This window comes from Astatotilapia calliptera, chromosome 2 (genome assembly GCF_900246225.1).
Source record: "Astatotilapia calliptera chromosome 2, fAstCal1.2, whole genome shotgun sequence".
In the NCBI taxonomy this organism is placed as follows: Eukaryota; Metazoa; Chordata; class Actinopteri; order Cichliformes; family Cichlidae; genus Astatotilapia; species Astatotilapia calliptera.
This window is the reverse complement of record NC_039303.1, coordinates 20,572,773-20,592,139: the sequence shown is the minus strand read 5'-3', so window position 1 is coordinate 20,592,139 and position 19,367 is coordinate 20,572,773. Positions and strand designations below refer to the sequence as shown.

Here is a 19,367-nt window from a genome sequence, read left to right as displayed (position 1 = left end):
GAATAAGACGCCATTTCTGTTTTCTTACACAACATGCCCCCTTCTGTTGTGTGAGCCAACACTCCCCCATGTGTTTGCATTACTTTAACCTGACAATCTGACACTGGGATTTCCTACAAGCAAGCATAGTGTGTGGGCTGCTTTGTTGAGCGGAGATGTGCAGGGTCATGTGTGGATGCGTGGGAAGAAAATATACAGTATCTGATTCTAAGTATATTCACTGATACACATGATGAAGTGAAAGATAAAGTGGTGGGGAGTTAAATAAGGACGAAACAGGTTCTAGCTACAAACATTTATTTCTTTTCTTTAATCTTGGAACCTGGGTCCCTCATAAGAAGGCAATCCAGTGCAGAGAGGCCTGAGATGGATTTTGTGATATGTTCATGCCATCTAGTGGAGAACAAACATGGTCCACAGAACTGAAGAGCCAGCTTGAAAACCATTTCCTGTAATATGCTTATAGTGTTTCAGAATAACAAGTAACTGTTCTCTTAAATTAGTTTGTTTTTCATCACATTTACTAAACTAGCAATACAAATATAGACATCCTCCCTATTTATTTATACAAAAGACTAAATAATAAGGGAGAAATAACAAGGAGGCCCTGAAGGCAACATTCACCATGACAACGGTATACAGAGCCAGCGGGGCGGCTAGCTGCGATCTATACTGTTTACCTACAGCATTATAAGACGGTGAGTTAGCTTTATTATGAATACCAATAAAAATATGTCCTTAAATCTGTCTTTTGCAGCAGCTTGACCTTTTTTATTTATCACTAACTTCGTTTATTTATCTGTAGTTTGGCAGGGTTTGCTTGCGTTTGCTTGCTGCTGGTGTAATCACAGGAGGACGGTCACATTTCAACAGCAAAGACGAGCCCTTACTTAGGGGTAAAGTTATTAAAAAAAAGTGTATTTTTTAAATTCATTTATTAATTATTTACACTGTTTCTGTAGGATTTGACTCACTTACTCACTGTCTTTATGACACATTGAACATACTTTACTTTTGAAAAGCGTCTTTAACACATTACCAGAAACTCCTAAAAAAAAAAGGTCAGAAACAGAAATGTTTTATAGCAAAACATTATTAGTGTGCCAAGTACTATAATACTATAATTACTTCTCTAATCTCTGGTGTCAACAAGACACTTTTTTGCCCAGAACCTGCGGTGAGAAGAAAAGCACATCAGCCCATTTGGCACTAACACATACCAACTGACACCTTCAACGTCACTTAAACATATATACAGAATACATGTTTAAGAATACTTATTTAACATATAAAAAATATAGAGAAAACAAGAATAACATCCTTTAAGTAATCATCTAATCATCTAAGCCCCTCACCCACACACAGATGTTTGATTGGGCCTCTTCCCCTGACCTTTATATTTGTATCATTACACAGAGCCTGATGACATTATAGAGATCACGCCACGTTTCCAACCAAAATAGATCCAATTAGTATGAAAACACACACAATGCCTTTAATGATAGTAAATGTATTTTGAAAATAAAACTGTCGGTTATAAGAGGCGTTTTAAGATTTAGGAAAGAATGTAAAACAAATAAATACGATTAAGGAATCTTGTAGGTGGAAATTGCCAGGACGCCTTCACCAGAGGACATCCGTCTGGCTTTTACGGTGTGAAACGTTCAGAAATGTAACTTCCTGTTCTGCCAAGAATAACTTTTTCTTTTCCCAGCCTGCAGCCACATTAAATGCTAAGCTAGTTCAACCCCTGATGTCAGAAGCACCTCAGATATGTCATCGCCGCAGCTTAGTAAGCTTCTTTTATAAAGTCGTGCTTTACACATTACAGTGTGTGTACTGTCAGCGCATCATGATTGGTTTGTGCTGCATTTCAAATATGTTTTCATCAGAGAGAAGAGAGATTTGTAAAATAAAACTGAGTTGTAGAATAAAAAGAAATAACAGAAAGTGTTGCAACTTTTGTTGTTTTTATCTTTTATTCCCAACGTGTGTAGGGACAAGGAGGAAGAGAGGGACTCAGCTGAGCCCGTTCAAAGTGCCAGACGGCAACAGCATTTTTCTGCTGCGTGTAAACGAAAGAGAGGACCGTAAAGAGGTTTGTGAGCGTGCTTTTGCACATTTATGTATGTCCAAATGACAGATTTTCTCTCCACGCATTATACTGGCATGGCAGCATTTTCTAAAAGTGAAAAATGGATCTTTGTTGTGTTAAAGTCATGCTGCTGTTCGCCCTTTGTGCTCAGGAGATGCGTAAATTCCTCGCTCTGCCAATTGATGAGAAGACAACCCACGCTGCAAGAGTGACGGCCAAGCTGAAGAATGAGCTGGTGGGAGAAGTGGAGGACGAGGCGGAGGAGGAGAAGAAGGGGGGAAATGAGAAGATGACGAATCTAAAACCAATCAAGAGTAGGACAGTTCCCCCTAAGCAAACATCTGGTGGACGAATGAAACAAGGTAAGTGGAAGAGGAGTAGAAAATTCAAAATATATGTGAACAGATACGATCAATTTAACATGTTGTTTGTCCTCTGTCCCCAGAAAAAGTAACAAAAGACAACAAGCATGCCTTAATCTCCCTGGAACGACAGAAAGCTGTGTTGGAGGTAAATGATTTCAACAGTTGCTAATATGCTGTCATGTTTTTTGAATCAGCGCTCTGTCTAGTATTAATGGAGGATAACTATCATCCAAACTCAGCTACTGAACTAAAACAGGTTGTTCTAGTTAAATAAAAACTTTTCCTCTGATGTAGCCTTATAGATCCAGCCGAATGAGACAAAGTCAAGTTAATGCAGAAAAGGTTAATAAATCCTCTTTAGGTCTTCATTTTGGGTCAGGCCTACTGTTCTAACCTCACCTGGTGAATGTTCACGTCATTTAAACTCAGCGCCACCAGCTTTTAATGTTTTCAACATGAGTTATGAAAATTATGACAATAGAATTGAACACACATGTGTATCTTCTTCTGTGTATGTGCTTTTGAATGTTCCCCATGAGTTAGATCAAGCAGATGACTGCTTGAATGAATGATCCACTTCTGTTCTCTTACTAAAGTCATCTCAGATAGACAGACAGATAGGGAAATTATTATTAATTACTATTACAATAATATGCATCATGTAAGATTATAGAAGTCTGGCTTCATCTTCTTCTCGTCCTCCTTTCCTCAGTTATCCGTGATGACAAAGAGGTCTGAGATTTTGAGGATGGACGAGGCCATAGCAAAGGAAGAGAAGTTGCTGAAACACCTGGAGCGGAGCATTGAGAGAGACAATGTCAGATTTGAAGAGTTTCTCAGGGAGAATGAGAAGAAGTCTGTGGAGGCCAGAACACTGTAAGGATTAAACAGTGGCTATCCTGTTAGCGTCTCTGTTCAATTTAAAATCACATTTTCATAAAATAGTGTTTTAGGGATGCACCACTGTGATGTACATAAATCATGCTGACTGATGTCGATGTTTATACCAGCAGTACTCATAGATTTTAAAATAAGTATTTTTTTTATAATAAGAATGTTTGGTTGTTGTTTCTCAGCTCATAAAAGGAGAATAAAGAACAATGTGCAAGAGTATGCAAAAAAATATGCAAAGAATCCTGAACACGCTTATTTCTGCCGTACCTGTACTGATGATTAAAAGGTTCCTTTGCAAATAGTTGTGTTTGTCTCTGCTGCCAGGTATGAACAGGAGGCCAGGTCAACACAGGAGAAGAACAATGAAATCAGGAGGCTAACTGCTGAAATACTCACCATAAAAAGGTAGCATTCAGATCATCTTGAAAAAAATCAAATGTGTGTGGGCATCACCCCTGTCTCAGTCCGTCAGCATGTTTATCCAGAAGGTGAACACAGAGGCGCTAAAGGTGGTTTCCCTCGAAGATACAGTTTTTATGTTGTGTAGATTTTAATGTAGTCTTTCTTCTGCACAGTGAACTTGCCAGCTTTGAAGAAATCCTGGTAGACTACAAGAGTTATAAGGACCTTCTATTCAAGCTGTCTCCTCCAGAGTGGCAGGAGGCCCAGAGGTCAAAGGTTATGTCTTGTAAAGGCACCAAGGAGGACCAGAACAGGGAGCTTAAAGACACTGCTATTAGGAATGGCAAGTAATGCCCAGTAAATCACCATAAAATAGGCAACAGAGACCAGCATGGCGGTACTCTGCTTAATGTCCTGCAATTGACTTAAATGATTCTTTCATTTATTAACATGCACGCAGGTTTGGAGACTCCAGGCAGACAGCTGACGTCCATCCAGGAGACCAGGCTGTCCCCAGCCCACAGTGACAGTCTGTAAGGGAGCACCAGCACTCTCGTTTCACTCATGGCTTTGTTTAATATTTCTGCACATCCACTGTTTGTGTCATAGTTTTGATGTAGTGCTGAATGTGGTAGTTAAGCACTTAGGAGCACCCTCAATTCACCCTCTGTCTGAAACAAGCCACCCTCGTTGTAAGCCTTCACAACCTGTACAGGAAAAACGTGAAAATGAAAGACCAGCAGTGACTGGCAACAATATATGAGCTACATGAGCACAGTCGCAACAATTCTGCCAGAAAGAGGTTTTGTATTTCAAACAACAACCGCAAAATAAAGAAAAACTAGAAGATCACATTTAAAATCCTCTCCAGTGTTGCTGTAACTTCTCTCACAGGTGTAAAACTCTTACATTGCAGAGTCACAGATCCTAAATTGGACAGTGACAGCTCAGATTATGAGGTCAGTTTTTCCCGATCCTATCTTACGTTAACTAAAGGAGCAGCTTGAATATTTCTTCCCAGTACTGACAGTGGTATGTCTTACCCACCTCTCTGTAGGATGAGCCAGAGCTGTATTTCACTGATCCCCAGCAGCTGCTGGATCTGATGACAGAGCTGACGGAGCAGAACCTGTCCCTGATTCTGAACTCTACGAGGGTGGAGGAGACTCTGGAGCAGCTCCAACAGTCCTTGAAAACAACCAAGAAGAATCAGTAAGCATGTCACATGGCTCTGTTACATTACGCAGTGGCTAAATCTCTTTTTGCTTGCAGCTTCAGAGCTCTTATAACACTCAGGGTTTTACTGTTTTCTGGTTATTCCAGCTGCCCTCTTTTCTCATTGCTGCTTTCTTTCTGTCAAGTGAAAAGGATGAAAAACAAATTACAATGCAGATAAATGAAATGAAGGAGAGAATCGAGAAGGAGAAGGCGAGAGGAGCCAGGCTTGAGCGGAAGGTCCTTCTCCACGTGTCCCTGAATACACAGGACCAGGTAACACAGAATACACCGCTGCACCAAGCTGCACTTGGTGACTTTTACAGGCCTCGTAATCACTTCGCTTACCCACAGGATGTGTTACTGGATGCTCTGAGCGAGAAGGTGGCAGAGGTGCACCGCAGCTGCATGGATGACAGGATGACCAAACTAAACACTTTGGAGAAGCTGACCAACATTGAGAAGCGGCTGTCTTTACTACTGCAGAGCCTTGAGAGCATCCCTGAAGAAAAACTGGAGTTAATGAAGAAGATCAAGGACAGCGAGAGGAGGACCAGGTACTGTGTGCCTCAGTGGCTCAATGTTCCACCCTCAGCCCACTTGGCTATTGAATTTTTCACCTGTAAAAAAAAAACTTGAAATATTTTCAGTAACAGCTGCAGAACTGTGAGGCTCTATGGTAAAAACAGAATTCCTTGATTAGAAACTAGCTTTTGTTTTTTTTTCTTCTTGAATGTATTATTTCCAGTCTTAGCATAAATTACAGTGCAGTGTTATATAAACACCCTCCCACTCTCTCTACAACATGTTGCAGGGAGCGTGAAGACAAGCTGAGAGAGCAGAGAGAAAAACAGAAAGAAAGGATGAGGAGGTACTCGGAGAGATCGCTGGCTGACTCCAAGAAAATCGTGGGTCTTTTTCCATTAACACTATTCTCCAGTTTAGTTTTTCTGACTTACAACTTTTAAAGAAACTGATTCAGTTGCACACTTTCGGGATTTTCTTTCAGAGTGGGAAAAAGCTCATGCCCAGATATATGCCTGTTACCCAGAGAGTCAAAGTCAGCAACATGGACAGCATCCCAGCTCAAGATGAGATTCACGAACACCTCTTTGGCCCTGAGAACACGGACTGATAAAAAAAAAATACAAAGAAAATAACTGAAAGTGCTATCATGCCTCAGACGCACAGGCTGATGAGTGATCATGTATTATCACACAGATGCCACAATCATGACATGTCAGTAAGTCAATATGAGCTGAGATACTACAAATTTAGCGTTGGAGTGCAGAATAAAGCCATCTAACTGTGGTAAACGTTTTGGTTTTGTTGCCTTTTATTCTTAAACTCGCTGATATTTTGCTAATCTTATGCAATTAAGATCATTTAGAAAGCTGAGCTTTGAATATTTCAAACATGTTTAAGCATTTTTTAAGCTTTTTCTAGTTTCTTTATACAATTGTTTAAAGGTGCTTTATGTGAAGACCATGTGATATTAGAGTTTGAAGCTAATGTCACATGGACAATCCCATATGAGCAGCACTTCAGTGGTGGGAAGGAAGAGCTCCCTTTTAACAGGATGAGACCCCCAGCAAGGGCCTCCCATATTGCTGGAAGGGGGAAAAAGCAGAACTGCATACAGTAAATGCTATTAAAAATATGGGAGAAAATAGTAGTTATTCACTCTAGCCAATAAACACAAAGTTAACCTTCAAAAAAAACAATTTGTCAAGTGAATACCCCTACCAAACTGGTAGGTTTTCTCAGGTGTGTGACATTTAATTGCTTCGCTCATGTATGAAAACACATGTGTAAATTTCTCATGTTAGTTTTTAATCTCCATTATACCACTGTATATTTTCAGATGAAAAAAAATGTCTGTTCACACATAGCAAACAAATTAATGAATCATGAATGAATCAAATATATTCCCAAAAGCTATATATATGTTGATGATACTGGTACCCTCAGCAGTCTATATAAAGTAGGTTTGATTCAGACTGATTGATGCATCTTGGAGGAGTGGGAGAACATAAAATACATACCCTATGATCATTATAGTAAGATATTATTTGCATTATTTTCTAGCACATTTATTTTCTCACTGAGTCATTTCTTTATTTTTTTATTTGGATTTTATTTTGGCCCTTCACAAAACTTCACGTAGAGGACAGCAGGTGGTGATGTTTCACTTTCATCTGAGCTCTGTCACCAGCCGGAGAGGAAGAAAGGAGGATGAGGAAGTGGCTGGAGCGAGAGGAGTACGTTTGGAGATGTAGCTGCCAACGCTAATGCTCCAGCAGCTGTCAGGCGATAGGCAGCCGGATCATAGGAACATTTGACAATGCGATGGGTAACTGCTGGGCATACTGTGTGGGGCTCTTCAGGAGAGAAACCAACAGGATCCAGCGAGGAGGGGGGTGAGTCAACTGTGAGCTTTAGCTGCCTGAGCTAGCTAGCATGCAAGCATCACCCGAAGCGGCGTTATCTGCTTGCTGATAAGGTTGGCCGGTAGTTTGACACGGCAGTCTGCCTGTGAGCACTTGGGCAGCTGTGTAGGGATGCTGTTATTACAGACGGTGATGTTGTAAATCAGAGATACGGGCCAGCTAGTTTAGCCTCTAGCTGTACGGTACCTGCAGTCAGCCAGTGCCAGTGGGAATCAAGACCCCACCCCTAGTGTCAGGAGCCTGTAGTTTAGCTGTAGACTTGTAGTTTAGCTAAGGTCTGATAATGACAGCACAGCTGACAGAGCTTCTGGAGAGCTCACACACAATCATGTAAACTAATATATGGACAGTTTGGCTGCTTGGCTAGCTGCTGGGATTAATTGCCTGTTTTTTGCCTTAGCTTCAGGCTGTTGTGTCACCCAGTTGAATGTAAATAATTGATGCTTTTTAGTCTGACTTTACCTTGTGCTTTGTTAAGGTGAGAGAAGGCTTTCACTCTACCAGCAACGAGCCTTTTCACACTTTCATCCATAGATTTATATAATGGAGCTGACAGTAGCTAACACTTCGTACCACAGTAGTAGTTGTAACTTAGCCCAAAGTGGCATTACAACAAAGGTGTCCTCTTCAGTGAGGTATCTGAAAATCCCCCAATATGTAAATGCAGTCAACAAAACATTTATTGTATCATTATCTGTTCTAAGATAATTTTTAGGTATAAACTAAAATGGTTGAGCGTGGTGATTTTTGAAGTAGAAAAACTTTGCTCACACTCTGCAGTGCTCACTGGACAAACGATAGCAATCCTGCAAAGGCGAAAAATATTTTAGGAACATAGAAGTTGGGGCGAGGCTCTACAGCAGGGGGGCAGTTGCCCCCCTTCCGCGTGCCTCCCTGTAGATCTGCCCCTGGTTTTAAGTTTTTAAGTCACACTCTCACTGACAGTCATTAAAATGAAGGGAAAAAAACAGCTTTTTTTTCTCTCTTAGGTTTGACTGTTGTAGATCCTAAAGGTCACAGCTCAAATCAATAATGTTAATTGGCAGTATTTGATGCAGGGCAGGTGAGGCTGTCAGGGCTCCTGGTACAGATGTCATTTAGCACGCTGCTTTAGTGGAAGTTACATCTGTGTAATATAGCTTTCTCATGTACAGTTTGTTCCACATAAAGCATTCAACTAGCCTCAAGTCCTTATGTGGGTTGGGTCAGGAAGGCCATCCAGCTCTGCCAAATCAAACACGTGGAGCTGCTTGCTGTGGTGACTCAGCAGCACCCAAAAGTCACACAAAATAATGGATTCAGACTACATTTGAACACAAACTGAACAGCCAACACTCAACAACCTGTTTCCTATTTCACAGGCCTGACAGTGACGCATCAATAATTATGTGGGAAATTTCACAATACAAAGTTCATAGAGTTTGCTTATGCTAATATCTGTTTACCTACATACAGCTGAGACTTCTTTCATGAAACTGGTGGAACAGCCTGTAGAGCTTTGAGATTTGGCTATAGGTTCATGCTTCTTTTTTTTTTTAGTTCATTTCCTTTATGAAGCCACTGCTCCTGGTTTATGATGCAATAACTCTGGCATTGTGAATTCAAACATCAAATTAATACCACACAAATGAGTCCCTAGCATTATTTTAAGACCTTCACAAGGCTTTGTGTCAGACTAAGGAGGTTTCAAGAAATGAGTATTTAGTTTACACTGGGCCTTTTATTTTGAAGATTTTAATTGTATTTTGAAAATTAAGCATCAGGAATAGACCTGGTGTATATTTTTAACAATATGAAGAAGAGACAGGAAAGTGAAAAGTGCTGATGCTAATTTATATTTGTCTCATTCATTATACTCTAGATCAGGGATGTCAAAGTAATTTTACATCGTGGGCCAAACCAGTGAAACAGCCCTTTCTGTCAGTGTAAAGGTGTTTAACTACTAAATTAATCCCATTTAATATAAGAAGAAAGTTGCAGTTTTAGTAGTACGTCTAGCATGTCTCTGTTTTTCTACATGATAACGAAATGCTGCTGTAGTAAATGACAGAAATGTTTAATTTTGATTAAATCTATAAAATTAAAGAAAATAAAGTTATTGTAGTAATTGCAACTAAAACAGAACAATTCACAGTAATTCACAAAAATGTTTTGGTTTTTTTTGAGTTTGTCAGAAATAAAAATTTAAAGTACATAGTGGAGAAAAAACTGGAACTTGGAAGTGGGCCGATTCTGGTCCGCAGGCCTCATGTTTGGTACCCCTGCTGTTTGAAATTAATTTTTTTTCTCTTCATTTTTCCTGCAGGTCAAAATACTTCCGCAGCAGCACCACAGGGGAGCACTACACAATCGAGGTGTGTACATTATTTATTTATTTGAACCTTTCTTAAGAATGACTATTTAAGCTAATGCAATGAGTCTAACTGTGCTTTTTATTTATTTATTTTTTCAGTTTGAGAATCTGGTAGAAAGTGATGAGGTAAGTTTAGATTTTATGAGCTAAATAAGTCTGTGAAAAAAATGCTGTTTTCTGATTAAAAGCTGGATTATGCTCCTTGGATCAGACCGTCCATTATTGCCGTGCTCGGCTCATGATGGATAGAAAACGATGTGATGTGGCCATCCCTGCGATATGGGAGTCATCCATTTTTCCTCCCAGAGAGTAACTCGATTACTCTCCGCTCAGTCCCAGAGTAGCACTTCTTGAGTCAGTGCAGTAGGGTAGATGCATTTCTTAGTGGATTTCAGAGCTATTTGCTAAAAAGTATGTTGTGTATGTTGCATTGCAGGCTGAGAGCCCCCAGCCCTGCCCGAGGTAAGAGATCCTGCTCAGATGTAAAGAAAAAGCTAATAATCTCTGGCATGAAAAAAGAAAACAAAAAGAGTAATATGTGTTCTTGTTTTTCCACCAGGCCCATCAGTGATGATGAGATCAAGAACCTCAAAGAGCACCGCTACGCTGCCATCTCAGACAAACAGATCGTCATAGACCAAAAGCTGCGAGCCGAGGTGAGGCCACCTGTCCACGTCAAGATTAAACAGCCCTCATTGTTTCATTTTGTGTTTAACTTATGTTGGCTTACCTTTAATTTGCTGCATTGTTTTTTCTGTTTTTGTAATTTTCTGTTCTGTTTTTTTATTTATTTATTTTTTCCTTGTTTGTTTCATTTCATTATTTCTGCTCAGTTAGAGGCACAAGAGGAGAAGTTGAGGCTAGAAGAGGAGGCTAGAAATGCCGCCCAGCGTGAGGCCGCCAGGCTGGCACGTGAACGAAAATTGAAGGAGGTGAGGCGGTACTGAGCGCTGCCTTCTTTACCTTACTGCTCGGCTAAAGCTCCTCCTCCTCCTCTAAGCTGCTGGCCCCTCTGTGCAGAGACCTCCCAGGATTTCAATTTTCTGTTTTGTTTTTTTAATGTATTTTTAAAGGGGACTATGATAATCATTTCCAGCTCCATTTTTCTTCTTGACCAGAAATATAATAAGTTTATATAAGTCACAATATTTGTCTTTCACTGGGCCTTAGTGAAATAAGCCCTTCTGGCTCTCTTTCCCCTAAATTCAATACTTCTTATTGTGGACTGGTGGGTGGGGTTTGTGTCCTTGATATAACCACAGTAGGAATGCAGATGGCATTGTAATCTATGAAGAGAGTCTGGAGAGGTGGAGGTATGAAGCGAGACAGAATACATGTTTATGAATGAGAGGGAGGCAGATACAAAGCTGAAGATGCAAGAAGCAGAGGAAGTGAAGGTGGATGAGTTCTAATACCTGGGGTCAACCATTCAAAGCACACGAGAGGTGAAGAAGGGTGGAGCAGGTAGAGACGAGTGTCAGAGGTGATTTGTGACAGACGTATAGCAGCAAGAGTGAAAGGGAATCTTTACAAGGTGGTGAGACCTGCTGTGATGTACGGTTTGGAAACGTGGCACTGACAAAGTGACAAGAGGCCGAGCTGGAGGTGTTGAGGTTTCTGCCAGGATCAGGATGGACAAAATTAGAAATGAGTACATCAGAGGGACAGCTCAGGTGCAGGTGCAAGGCTGAGATGGTTTGGAAATGTGCAGAGGAGGGACAGTGGATGTTTTGGACAAAAGATGTTGAAGATGGAGCAGCCAGGCAGGAGGAAAAGAAGAAGTAGCCAATCTTAATTTCAGCTCACAGTGATTATTTTTGCACAAGTCCACCTTTCTCTGTTCAGCCTTCATCACTGTTGTCTGCTCATGGAAGTATACTGTTTGTCTTTGCTTGAGATTGTTGATTTCCCGTGGATCAATGAAGTCCTTGAAGAATCTGACATTAAAACCAAGGAAACCTAGGTCTTATGTTTCCCTAACTTTGCTGCAGGTCGGCTGTTAAATTTGGAGAAGGCTTGTTCAAGACTCGTACGAAAAAAAGAAAAGCCTGTAAGTTTAGTTGCCACTTGTTGTTATCCTTTTGCTTTTGCATGGATTTACAGGGCGTGAAACACTAGGGGGCACTAAGGTCACAGCATAATGTGGCCATTTCTCCGTGTCAAGTCAAGTGGCTTTATAGTCATGTCAACTAAGTGCAGTGGTACAGTGAAGTGAGACAACGTTCCTCCAAGACCGTGGCGCTACATATGACATATAACAGACAATCAACACAGGACTACATAAAGAGCCCAAGAAAAGTGTGCAAAATGGCAAAAAACAAAACATAGACACTGCAACACCAGACAGAACAGAGCGATACAGACTGTGCAATAGAAAAGTGCAACAATGACAATGGGTTGTGCCAAAAAGTAGCGTGTGTGTGTGTGTGTGTGTGTGTGTGTGTGTGTGTGTGTGTGTGTGTGTGTGTGTGTGTGTGTGTGTGTGTGTGTGTGTGTGTGTGTGTGTGTGTGTCAGTCCAGTTACTGAGTGTTGAAGAGTCTGACGGCTCCGGGGGAGAAATTAGCACAACCAGATACATTAGAGTAGAAAAAGTTGAAAAAATGCCAAATATATATTTATTGCATAGTAGATCTCAACTACATATAATGTAGCAGCAAGAAGACTAAACCTAAAATTACTAACTGCAGTAAATAAATGAGCTTGCTTTGGTTGCTGGGTGGGTGGGGGTCATTTAATAATGGTGGGACCGTGGGGGCTTGCTGTCAGCTGTTGTCAGGCAGAAACCCTGTACAGGAAATGTACATGTGTGAATCAGGTTGTTTTCTCTGACACACTTCAGGCTGCTGGAAGCAGATGTACTTCTGTACTTTTACTTCAGTGTTTTGTACCTGTAAATAAAGGTTCATTTTATTTTCATGTGCAGCAATGAAAAGCTTTTAATTCTTGAGGTAGTGACGTGCTGAATAGTATGGCAACTAGTAGTTATTGCATGTATAACAAAGTCAAAGCGTATCTTTTCAGCATTGTTTGCTCTTATTTGTCATTAGTTGAGGCTGGGTTTTGAAATGGTGCAGGAACCTTGTTGGCAAAGCAAGCAAAACAAACTAGGAGGAGTTTATTTGCGTTACAGTAGAAAGGCAAAGGTGCCAGTGGATATAAATCTGGATATGGGCTTTATTTCTAAGGTCAAGCAGGGAAATAAGAAAAAAGGTCCATAAAAGGGCTGATATTTACAGTCCCTGCATGCACGTTTTTACAAAGACAAACTAGACTGTTGGCATGTAGCAATAATCAAGCAGGAATTTTCATCACTATGGTGGTTTCATATGTACTCTTCTGCTCATGTGATCTAAAGCAGCGGTCCCCAACCCCCGGACCACGGACCAGTACCGGTCCGTGAGTCGTTTGGTACCGGGCCTTAAGAGGCTCGGGTGGGAAATTTATGGTTTTTATCGCTAACTCGGTTTCCCGGGGTCTTTTCCCGTGTGGTATGAATAAATCTTCTTTTTTTGGTACCATTACTGGTTTTATTTTGTTGTATTTATCTGCGACACCTTAAAGGCCGGTCCATAAAAATATTGCCGGACATAAACCGGTCCGTGGTGCAAAAAAGGCTGGGGACCAATGATCTAAAGAAAAAAAGGACAACTAGCAGGACTGCCATTTGTCTGTGGTCACATTCCACTGCTCCTTTGGTGTTGCTTATTTTTCTTTTTCTTCTTCATCTGTTCAAAAATGTCTGATCACATTTTTCCTTGATAATGCCAAAATTGTTAAAGGCTTTCAAATGAATCCAGTGTGTATTTCAATCCTGTGAAATTTCTAATGAGATTATCTTTTTACTTGATCTGTGGTGTTTTTGTCAGCAGCTGTCTGCCCAGAGGACACGGGGGAAAGCAGATGGCTCCGGCGGTGAAACCCAGCAAAGAAAGTGAGTCAGTTAAGTTCATTAGACAACGGCGTAGTTGTTGAGCTGAGGACAAACTCGGGTCATGGGACTCTGCAGGAGGATTTAAGTAACGATGTGTTTGTTGAAGAAAGACTGGAAAACCAGAACTTGCAGCCTCTAGCTAATCGACTGTTTAGTCATTAACATTTATGGCTGAATTTGCCTGGAAAAGTCTTATACCATGTCTGTTTTGTTTTTTTGTGGAGGTTCAAAACACACATCTGTGTGATGAAGTGCACATTATATTTGCGGCTGCAGCCAGACAGTGTGTAGACTGCAGAGCAGATTTTAGTGCTCCAAGCTGTCCAGTCCGTCTTCATTTGTTTTCACTGCACATGAAAGCAGCAGAAATAATGAAAGTACGCTGGACTGGAGGGATTCCTGTGCTTTACTGCTGCTAAACACGTCTTATTCTCTTTGGTTTCAGACAAACCTCTGGGGAAGATTTTGATGCCTACCTCCAAAATGTTAAAGCCCAGTCTGAAGCTTTCAGGAGCAACAGTGAGTGAACCATCTATATGAAATTTAAGGCTTTTGTCAACCTCTTCCCAGGTGCTTTTTTTTTTTTTTTTTTAAACAGGGCAGAGAAACATAGCGTATCTAAACATACTAGTTTTCTTTAGAAAGCATTAGTTATTTCTGTTTGCACACAATGTACGAAATATTTCAGAGAAACAAAAGTGACCGGGGTTGTGACCTTGTTATTCTGCCTTAATTGCGACTTTAATGCTCAAAGCTTGTACAATTAAGTTAAAACTGAGCGCTAGCTTCGATTTATACACAGTATGAAAACCTGATGGAGGGTTCAAGCTGTTACTTGAGAAAGCATCATACAAAAAAAAGCCTACAAAACAAATCAGCTTAGAGAGAATTGGCAGAAGAAGAAAGAAAGAAAACAGAAGAACGATATACAAAGTTGTCACAGTGTTTCCAAGTGTCAAGAACTGGAGTGGGGAGTATCATCAAGAAATGTAAAGACAGACACACAACACAGAACACGCCTGGCAGCAGTGGGAAGCAAAAGACTCTAGAAAGAAAAATGGTGAGAGAACAACTGCCAAGACACCCGTGAATGACTTAGTCAAGTTTGAAATTGTAGTCTGAAGGAGACAATCACTGTAGACCTGCACAGGAATGAGCTGCGACGTTAGAGACCAGGAAAAACTTCTGCAGAAGAAACGCCTTCAAGCCAGACTGAGGTGTGCTAAGAACGACCTGGAGACAAATAATCCAGACTAGAAGAGCGTCCTTCGGTCAGAGGAGATAAAACTACAGCTCTTTAGCTGCAGACACTTTGCTGATGTTTAGAGAAAAAAGTGAGAGTTCTACAACTCAGAGGACACCGTCCCCACAGGGGAACACAGTGGTGGGAGGCTTATGATGAAAGGAGGATACGTGAAGATTTTAAAAGAAAACCTCGAGCAGTCAGAAACAAACCTGGGTCTGGGTCGTCTCTTTATCTTCAAACACAACAACGACCCAAAACGTGTGTCGCTCCTGGTGAAGAACTACCTCCAGTGAGCCAGTCAGTAAGTGAACGTTACTGACTGGGCTGCACAAAAGCATTGCCTTAAAAATCTGTCAGGTGAACTGAACACCAGGGTCCACGCTAGAAGACCATCAAATCTGGAGGATCTTGAGAGATTTGCCAAAGAAGAATGAGCTGCGGTTGCTCTGAGGACCTCTGCAACTTGTTGAAAACTGCAAAAACCGACTGCCGGCTGTATCGGCATCGAGAAGATAATCGTTTTGTTGTACATTGCGAGTATATATTCATGAGAGGTCAGGTTTACATGCTTTCTGTTTGTTCCCAGGACTCCCGTCTGACACAAATGTGGTGACTCCAAACACAGAGTGCAGCTGGGATTTCACCACCAAGACCCGCTCCACCAACGATGACGGTACCTCACTAGATCTGGAGTGGGAGGATGAGGAAGGTAAGAACATTCTGACTGAAGTTGAAAAGTTTGATTAGGATAGTGATGATGTGATGAGCCCTCTTTTTCATAGAATTCCAAGAGTATTTTAATTTATTTGAAAACATATTTTGCTCTTTTGTTTTCATTTCTCTGCTGCTACATCTGTCATTTATTTTCGGTCTTTTCCTGTGTACGTTTCAAGGCAGCACACTTATGTAATACATGCGGTTTGTGACTTCCACCGTGGACCTTCTGCTGTTTGACATCAGTTACTGCTCTTCTGTCAGAATCAAACCTCATGTCTCTGCATTGTAGGAATCAATCGCGCGCTTCCAGTGTGGGAGAGGTCTCGAACAGAGGAGGACATCTTGCGCGCAGCCCTGAGGCCAGGCGGCAAGCAAATGAACAGCGGGCCGACCTCAGCCTCCGAGGACTCCACCGCACTGGAGTGGGAGAATGATTTTGTGAGCACCCACCCAGAGGACACTGCAGAATTCGAAGGGTTTGTCAATCCTGTCCTAGACACTCCCTCTGAGGATTCCTCGGACTGCGGCCTCAGGTCAGACAACCAAGACAGATAGTGTCCAGCACCAAAGGAGACATTGGCGGCCCGCCTCCTCACGTCAAGGCTCACCAGCTTTTTTGCCTCATGAAGTGGAAATGTCGTTCCTTACATGCTCTTCATACTGTCATGAAACTGTGATGCTGCAGGAACATGTATGTACCTCTGCACTACAGAACAGTGTGGTGACGTTTATCAGACTCATTTTTTCAGTGCCTTCATTTGCTAAACGACCATTTAATGAATTGTAACTGATCAGTTGTATCCACGACCGTCTTACACATTGTACAACAAGTGCTTTTTATCTAACGCACCCAGGTGATCGTATACAAACCAATTTATCACCAACCAACTGGGTGTGAAATGTTATTATATTAGCAGATTGACCCTCCAGTATACTGACTGGTGTAACTGGACACATTTCAGTGCTTGTGAGTGAAGTAATTGTGCAGGAAAATCTACACATTGGAGTGAAAAATGACCAATGTGTAGATTTTTCACAGTTTGTGGGTAAAGTAGTCATTCTGGATCATTTAGGTACTTTTAAAATCCCAGCGGGCTAATTTGTTCTTTGCATTTGACCTATGCTAACTATTTAGCAGCAGCGAACAGTCAAACAGTACCTGGGGACCAAGTGCAGTGCTGAGGCCAACACCTCACTCAGCACCTCTGTGGGGAAAAGGCTGGTTTATTCTTGGATCTCTTTACATGTAGAGAGAAAAAATCCACAGAAGCACAAAAGCAGTTTAAATTAGGGAAAAAAGAAAATCCGTCTGTTCTTTACTTTGATGCGTGATCGGGAGGTGAATTCCACTGGAAGGTTGCTGAAGGAAAAATGAAACCATCTCTCAGTGAATCAGTGGAGCAAGCTATACGAGACAGCACAGGTGAACACTGCATGTCAGCCATGAGCGCTCACAAAAAAAAGGCACGCACAAATATGAAGTCAGTGCATGCACTCTGACAAAAAGCTGAGCTCATGGCGGTGACCCTCAGCTGAAGTCATAAGCCTCCTTTCTTGTAATTGAGAGCCCTCATATGAAACTGTGTCATGATGCTGATCAAATACAGAAAAAAACTTCTCAAACTGTAACTTTGTAACAACATTCAGGCTTTTTCAAGTATCGTGTGAATATTTGCTCAGCAGCACAGTGAAATCATTACAGAGTATAACAGGAGGCATCATTCACCTAAACCTACTGGAGGAGACAAATCAGTTCCGAGTGTTTAACTAACTTTTTAGTGATATCTGAGAAGAAATCATTAAAAGCAATATTTTGAAATTGAACTAAAAAGATCAAACCTGTGGTGTTAGCGTCGGTGATCCAGTGCTGCTTTGATTAAGGAAGGGGCTTTTAATTCTTCTTTGTTACTTTTTCTTCTTATCTTAACCTGTCACATGTTGTTGAACTGGAGTCGGGAAAATAGCTTTTCACATTAATCAATTTTAATTAGTTTAAATCTGCCTACTGCGTGCACCTGCAATGTGTTGATTTTTGTCGATTCAGATCTTAGAAGATTTTACCAAAATGAACCCGATCCACTGACTTGCACTGCTGTCAAAGTGTGTACACGAGACACTGGTAATTTTCCTTCCTAATATTTGAGTGTGGTATAATATATTGTTTCCTTTTGTTTCCCCAGTGTTATGTTTTGTTGTGAGTATAGCATATTTGACTCATCACTGTAATTTTCTGTTTAAAAAGAACAAAACTTCATTCTTTGTCACTCTGAGTATAAAGGGACAAAATAAAATCATGGAGGGGGAAGAAAGTCCCGAGCTTCAGGTACATTAACTACAGACCAACTGAGTGTGTAATCTGTAATTTTTAAAGTAATCTTGACACTTGACTCTGGCAGAATGTTTAAATGTTTCTGGCAAAAAAAAATCAAAAGTACAAACCAAAGTTGTAAGTGAGAGGCTACACAGAAGTAGTTTGCAAAATTTAAAGGGGGCCTTTTATGCTCTAAATTTTTACTTTTGCCTCTCCCTTTATGGCCGCTGTCTCATTAAGCACACTATCTTCTGACTGGCTGACTCTCATAAATGGAAGATTTGAACAGTGTGTCGGCCAGACCTGTTTAAATGACCTAACCATATTAGGGCGATCCACTTCTGACATTATACATAATTAAGAGAACAGGGTGTATCAAAAGAGTCATCTGATTTCCAAAAGCTATATTTTTAAAAGTAAAGGACATGAAGAAAATTAAATCTTTAAAGTGCATGGCTGAATGTAAAATTGATCACACAATGCTCACAACTGCTCAATGCATCCCTACACCTGACACATACTTTATATCCATAAGAAAGTCAAACTTGAGCCCTACTTTTGTGGGTATGTCTGCAGTCTCTGCAGCCACTGTTGTTGTTATGCTACCAACCAGGAACCAAGTGAAACTCACGAATGCCCTCTTTCTAAATGGTACATGTTTAGATTGTTTCCTGTGAACATTGAATGAAAGCACTTTAAAATGGGATTATTCTTTTTGATACATCCTGTACAATAGCATTGTGCATTTGTAACATTTAGAGCACTGACGTTTTTGGCTCATAGTGATTACCTGCACAGATGGCCTCGTTATTTGCAACACACGCATATAAAAGCATAAAAGATCCCCTTTAACATAGACCGTACGTGGAGGCTGAATGGATGTACCATAAGACCTGGATTGGGGCTTTGTCTCTCTTTAATGCTGCACTGTTTAGCCACCACTGTCAGTGGCTTGATTGATACCTAAACTCACCCACAAAACAGCAAATCATTTTTATAAAAGTTGGTATCCATTTAAGGACGAACAACGAATAAACCTACTCATTTTATGGTGAATGTATTTGTATCTCTTTGTTGCACAACTGAGTTTTACTTTCTTCAAAAAAATAAATAAAGTAGATTTAAAAAGAGCAATTTGAAGTAGCTGGCTGAAACATAACCTAGCATTTTTACTATGTGCATGGAGAAATTGATGATAGTGATGGCTTCACAGTATTTTTTTTTTTTTTTCCTTGAATGGTTGCTCCCAGCAATCCGCAGGCGGCATTCTTTCTAGCTCTCTAATATTGCAGCAACCGACTCTTCAGATCTCAATCGTCTTGCGTGTGACTAAATTCAGGACGGGTTAATTTCTCCAACCAATCAAAAATCGCCTTGGTGTCTTGAG

At 40.8% G+C, this 19,367-nt stretch overlaps 2 protein-coding genes across 8 annotated transcripts; both read left to right on the top strand.

Annotated features, from left to right (window-relative positions):
* The first annotated feature begins 633 nt into the window (after nucleotides 1–633).
* On the top strand, nucleotides 634–6,277 carry cfap100 (cilia and flagella associated protein 100). Of its 5 annotated transcripts, XM_026179745.1 has the most exons (16): nucleotides 634–698; nucleotides 806–896; nucleotides 1,715–1,792; nucleotides 1,998–2,098; nucleotides 2,247–2,457; nucleotides 2,541–2,605; nucleotides 3,173–3,336; nucleotides 3,679–3,759; nucleotides 3,930–4,099; nucleotides 4,217–4,289; nucleotides 4,673–4,715; nucleotides 4,814–4,968; nucleotides 5,118–5,247; nucleotides 5,326–5,528; nucleotides 5,786–5,879; nucleotides 5,981–6,277. In XM_026179745.1, the coding sequence occupies exons 3-16, from the start codon at nucleotides 1,774–1,776 to the stop codon at nucleotides 6,104–6,106; spliced, it is 1,635 nt and encodes a 544-aa protein (XP_026035530.1). In that variant the 5' UTR covers nucleotides 634–698; nucleotides 806–896; nucleotides 1,715–1,773; the 3' UTR covers nucleotides 6,107–6,277. The 5 variants fall into 5 exon arrangements, with proteins under 5 accessions (XP_026035530.1, XP_026035551.1, XP_026035566.1 ...); XM_026179766.1 differs by lacking the exon at nucleotides 806–896 and having other exon boundaries at nucleotides 639–698; XM_026179781.1 differs by lacking the exon at nucleotides 1,715–1,792 and having other exon boundaries at nucleotides 640–698.
* Nucleotides 6,278–7,147: 870 nt separating this feature from the next.
* On the top strand, nucleotides 7,148–19,111 carry ap1ar (adaptor related protein complex 1 associated regulatory protein). Of its 3 annotated transcripts, none has more exons than XM_026186818.1 (10): nucleotides 7,148–7,391; nucleotides 9,727–9,775; nucleotides 9,874–9,900; nucleotides 10,211–10,236; nucleotides 10,334–10,430; nucleotides 10,608–10,706; nucleotides 13,642–13,706; nucleotides 14,152–14,225; nucleotides 15,539–15,661; nucleotides 15,959–19,111. In XM_026186818.1, exons 1-10 carry the CDS (start codon nucleotides 7,321–7,323, stop codon nucleotides 16,222–16,224), a joined length of 897 nt encoding a protein of 298 aa, XP_026042603.1. In that variant the 5' UTR covers nucleotides 7,148–7,320; the 3' UTR covers nucleotides 16,225–19,111. The 3 variants fall into 3 exon arrangements, with proteins under 3 accessions (XP_026042603.1, XP_026042624.1, XP_026042613.1); XM_026186828.1 differs by having other exon boundaries at nucleotides 7,149–7,391; nucleotides 13,645–13,706; XM_026186839.1 differs by lacking the exon at nucleotides 10,608–10,706 and having other exon boundaries at nucleotides 13,645–13,706.
* The last annotated feature ends 256 nt before the right edge of the window (nucleotides 19,112–19,367 follow it).